General features: G+C 38.9%; 1 protein-coding gene across 1 annotated transcript in view; it reads right to left on the bottom strand.

Annotated features, from left to right (window-relative positions):
• LOC122662084 (WAT1-related protein At5g64700-like) overlaps nt 1–4,756 on the bottom strand; it is a 91,160-nt gene extending 86,404 nt beyond the window's left edge. Inside the window, exon 1 of the mRNA XM_043857642.1 lies at nt 4,492–4,756. Within this exon, the coding sequence (XP_043713577.1) occupies nt 4,492–4,691 (200 nt within the window). The 5' untranslated portion in view covers nt 4,692–4,756. The remainder of the gene's footprint in view (nt 1–4,491) is intronic.
• Between the last annotated feature and the right edge of the window lie 321 nt (nt 4,757–5,077).

Genomic DNA, 5,077 nt, shown 5'->3' with positions numbered 1-5,077 from the left:
CTGCAAAATCAAGTTAAACATGTTGAGAATGTGAATTACATTTGGAGATACTAGATCATGAGATCATGTAACGGGTGCAAGCTGGTCAAGTTGGTGTCAACCCTATTCTAAATACACACTTCTATGGATTTTGCCTAAATTTGTATTTCTTGATTCTCTTAAAGAATTTCCTCAATGCTTAGATGTGTCCTATGTGATCATTATATTTGGAACCAAAACCGTATACCGAAATCGAAACCGACTGCATAAAACCGTACCACCAAACCATACCGTTACAAATTCGGTACAGTACGGCATGAGAAAATGGTATTAACCTCGGTACTGTACGGTATCGGTTTCTAAGATGAAACCGTTCGGTATGTACCGATACCGTACCGAATGGCATATACCATACCGAACAGAGGGTAAATATGTAAATATGATATAATAACTAATAAACTAAACACACAAAACAAAACAAACTAGAAAGTGAAAACCCTAATATCCCTTTCGGCCTTTTCTTGTTCTCTCAACTCTCAATTTCTCTACGGTTGACGGGTGACGTTTGTGCTTCTGGCCTTCTGCAATCTATTCATCGGTTTCACAAATCCTGTAAACATCAAAGGAAGATTTTGAGAAATAACATCCAGGGTATCACAAAGCCTGTGATTCGTTATCTTACAAGGAGAGAAGGTGTTAGAGGATCAGCGCTGATGACTCTTAAATATGAACAGACGAGGGGTGTTCTTAAGATCTTCCTCAAGAACGTTATTCGGGATGTTGTGTCATACATAGAGCATACAAGGAGATAGACTGTAACGGCAATAGATGTCCTCTATGCCCTGAATAACCAGGAGAGAACCTTTTACGACTTCGAAGGTTGAGTAATTTCTTAAGGCTTCTTATCCTCTACTCTTCTTCCTTTTACAAATCAATGGTGATTGTAGATGATGATTGTGTTTGGTCATGATTAAAGTATAAGAAACATGTATTTTAGGTTGTATTTGCTCTTGAATTCCAATGTCGTTAATAGCTTCTACTTGCGTTGATTTAAAATTTTCAAAAAAAAAAAGAAATTTCTTGTTTGTCGCCTGCTTCATTTATTCAGTTTTGTTTCCAAAATACCGAATTCATACCGGTTTGTATACTGAATATATACCGTTTAGAAACCATACAGAGTTGGTACGGTATCGGTATTAGAAATTCATATCTTATATAGTACAGTGCTGTATCTAGTATATATTCCATGCAGATACCGTATCGATTGACACCCTTATGTCAAATGCCCTATTCCCCTATTATGTGACAACAGAGGGGCAATTGCACAAGCCAAGGAGCCTAGGGCTCATTAGAGTAACAAGCACGTACAGCGAAAGAATCACCTTATCAGGGAGATTATCCAGTAAGGCGGCGTGAGTATCTCCAAAGTGGACACAGTTGAAAATGTGTTGGATGCCATGATGAAGGGCTTATCCCCTGGAGTGTTTAAGAAACACATGGAGGGCATGGGCTTAAAATGTATGGGGAATTGGTTTTAATGTACAAGTGGGAGATTGTTGGATATGTATGTCCATCAAACCCAGTTCAATCCGATTCAACCCGGTTTATTGTTTATTAAACATTTCATACATGTTTGTTTAATAGGATCACATGCGATATAAACTTTTTGAGCAATGTATGTCCATAAGAATTACTTTAAATTGGTAGTCACGACTAGGATTTGGGTTGGGCAGCCCTTATCATATGGTCATCGCATTGGGTATGCCTAGACATGTTTGATGTTGGGGTACGAATGTGAGTACACACATGTTGATGTTAGTATTGGCAAAGAATCTTATTTTGTCGATTCTCTCATGTATTACTGTCAGATGTATGTTTGGCATAGACATGTGTCACCGAGACCTAGTACCTGAGAGGGCCTTGTCACTGCGTGATGTGAGTGTATTCTTTGGTTCACCAATGACTGCGGTTCAAGAGAACGAAAACCGGTGTTCTGTAATATTATGTGAGTGAAAGAGTCACTCAACATGCTCTCCACTTCTCGATTGAGGAACATCAAAGGAGTTAGTATGTGGATGGTCGGATTGAATCAAGATTATGTATCGTTTTGTTAAATGGTTTTTGCAAAACATATTTTCATATAAAATGAAACTTTATAATTATGTATTTAATTAAAGAGTTTAATCGAGTTTTGTGGATTCCGATCACGTACACAGACGCTCTGATTTGGACATGTACCATGGAATGGGGTTTGGCAGTACAAGTATGCATGCCCTAGATTCCATGACAATGATGTTGTTTAGTAGAGGGTTGATGCATATTTGATATGCAGGGGTATTTCTGGGATTTCCTAATTATTAATTAATTTATTTAAACTAGTATGGGTTTGATGCTAATTAATTAAAGGCCCATTAATGTTAAATTAGTTAATTACAATTATTCCCTTTTAGATTCTACTTCTTCACTAATAAGAAGCCCATCACTTAAGGCCACTAGGGTTTAAGTCAAACAGGAAAGAGAGTGTTAGACTCTCACTAGGAATGAGGAGGCTCTTTAAAGCCTCACCTATTTAAACACACCAGGGGGTACGGCCAGAGTGAATCTAGCCTTGGACGAATTTTTCTAGCTCCCCTTCTGAAAAATTCGTCCCCTGGCACTCTCTCTCTTCTCCTTTGTTCTCTTGCTTTATAGAGTTGTGAGATCAGGTTAGGGTTTTGGAAACCCTGGAATTTCGGATTGAATCCAGATTTTGGAGAAGAAATTCTGGTTTGGCTTAGTGATCTTCTACTGCATCAAGGAGATCCAGATTAGGGTTTTCTTGATCGGCTCGTTAGGGGAAGAACCATTTTCTGGAGGAGAAGCAACACTTGAGGCTCAACAAGTTAGTAGATCTTGATGTTTATATTTACATTAAGTGTTTTTAATTATTTGGTAATCATAGGATGTGAAAGAAACCCGAATCGATCTATTTTTCGTTGGGCATTTGGGTATGGGATGGTTCCTTCTTTCCATAGGATGGAAAGGAGATGCTTTTCTCTCTTCTTGTGGATCCCATATTTTTATGTGACAAGAAAAGAGAGGGTTTGATAATAAATTTTTATACCAAACCCTAATTGGGTTACACCAGGGTTCCCTTGGGCAACCATGGGAAACCCTAATTTTTAATAGGACGCCCATGGGCAACAATGCATGGGTTAACCCAGGAGGTGTAGAACCCTAGTATAAAGATTATTGGTTTCCCTTGGGCAACCATTGAGTTGATCCCATGACTGCTATTTGCCAACAGGGTCAGGCTGGGCCAGGGTTGATTCAGGATAAGCTCAACCCAACCCGGCCTTGTGTTAGATTATGCTTTATAATTTATTGATTACATTTTGCAATTTTTTGTTAGTATCTAATTATCTATTGGTTTACCAGAAAAAAAAAAAAAGAGTTAATTATTTACTGAACAAAAGTATTTAAAATTTTAAGATTGGGCTAAGTTTTTTATCCCAAAGAAAGTCTAATAGTCAATTGAGTATGAAACAAACCAATACCCAATCACATGAGATTGGTCAATCACAGCCAACCAGGCCCTAGCAAAAATCAAGGTCAATCAGGGCCAACCCAGCCCAACCTGCCCGATCAGAGTCAATCAGGACCGGATGGGCTGGGCCTGGGCTAATATATCTCAGCCCGATCTAGGGCCGAGTTGGGCTTGGATTGAGTTAAGAGGACTCAAGGTTAGGCTAGGGTTTTAAAAAACCCAGCCCTATTTCACCCCTAATTCAGACATGCACCTCGAGTGCCTCCATCTGTTAGATGCACGCTGAAGAGACTAAAGCCCCCCCCCCCCCCCCCCAACCCCAACCCCAACCCCAACCCCAACCCCAAACAAACAAACAAACAAACAAACAAACAAACTAAAAAAACATTATCACTCTTACCACTAAAATGCTCCAGAAGCAGCCCGAAAGTACCCCAACGATGATCATAATAGCACCAATGGTGGCCTGATCACTAGCTACTTGAAAACTTCCCAAATTGGTTGATTTCAGTACAGTAGGTCCTTTCCAAAGCACTGTTGCCAATACTCCGGCAGCAGATGCAGTCACACCCCATATCTTAGCCTGCCCGTTACTACTCCAAAATTCAATCTTTTCCTGCCCAAAAACTACTGCTAGAACGATGATGATTGCAGGTTTTAAGTTCAAACCAATGCTTTGATAAGATGAATCAACGAATTGCAGGCTCATTGTCAAGAGTATTTGACAAAGCGTAACCCTATTCATTTTGAAAAAATGAAAAAATAAAAATGGAGCAAAGATTAATTACATAACAAATATGTTAAGGACAGGTAAAAGTCTAGGTTTTTTGGAACATGAGTTGGGGTATACTTAACTCTAGGAGTCCCAAAAGGAAGGCATAACATAGTATCTTGATGGAGAGTAGGGGCCTCTTCTGTCTAAACAAAAACAAAAAAGATAATGCACTATCAAATGTTGGTGCATATGAAGTGTTCGAAGAAAGTACCTTTCTAGGAAGAAGGCAAGAACTGATATAACCACGGTGGCAAGAATGTGCTCATAGACGACAAGGGCGAGGGCATTGACACCTTTTGAGAGGATGTATTGAAGGAGAATCAAAAACACTGCAAAGCAAAGCTCGTTTAAGATAAGAAAGAGGTAGGGCTTGCATGTCTCAAACCATAACCAAAGCCCCCTAAGATCCATCTTTCTGCTTCTTCTGTCTCAAAAGCTTCACTTGCAGGTATTCCATTCCATGGGAGCAAGATAAGAACTTAAAATTAACCTTCATAAAGGTAAGAAATGGTTAGGTACACCATAAGATGAGCACGTGATGGCCACCTAACTATGTCTGTGCTTTCACAATGGGGACCTGAGTCCAGTTATAGTACCTATTAATCTAATATTATGTTTGAAAATATAATTTCTCATGTTGCATTTTTTTTCCAAAATATTCTTCATTATTCATTATTATCTAGTAGGATTGTTGAATGACACTTCTCTAGGTCTGTTTAGAACTTGACACCTTCATGCTTCTTGTCTTATTTAACAGTATTTAATGTGATTTTCTCAATGAGGGTAAATATACATAG

Source organism: Telopea speciosissima, chromosome 5, assembly GCF_018873765.1.
Source record: "Telopea speciosissima isolate NSW1024214 ecotype Mountain lineage chromosome 5, Tspe_v1, whole genome shotgun sequence".
NCBI classification, from domain to species: Eukaryota; Viridiplantae; Streptophyta; class Magnoliopsida; order Proteales; family Proteaceae; genus Telopea; species Telopea speciosissima.
The sequence above is the reverse complement of the archived record's forward strand: the minus strand, read 5'-3'. Positions and strand labels throughout refer to the sequence as shown.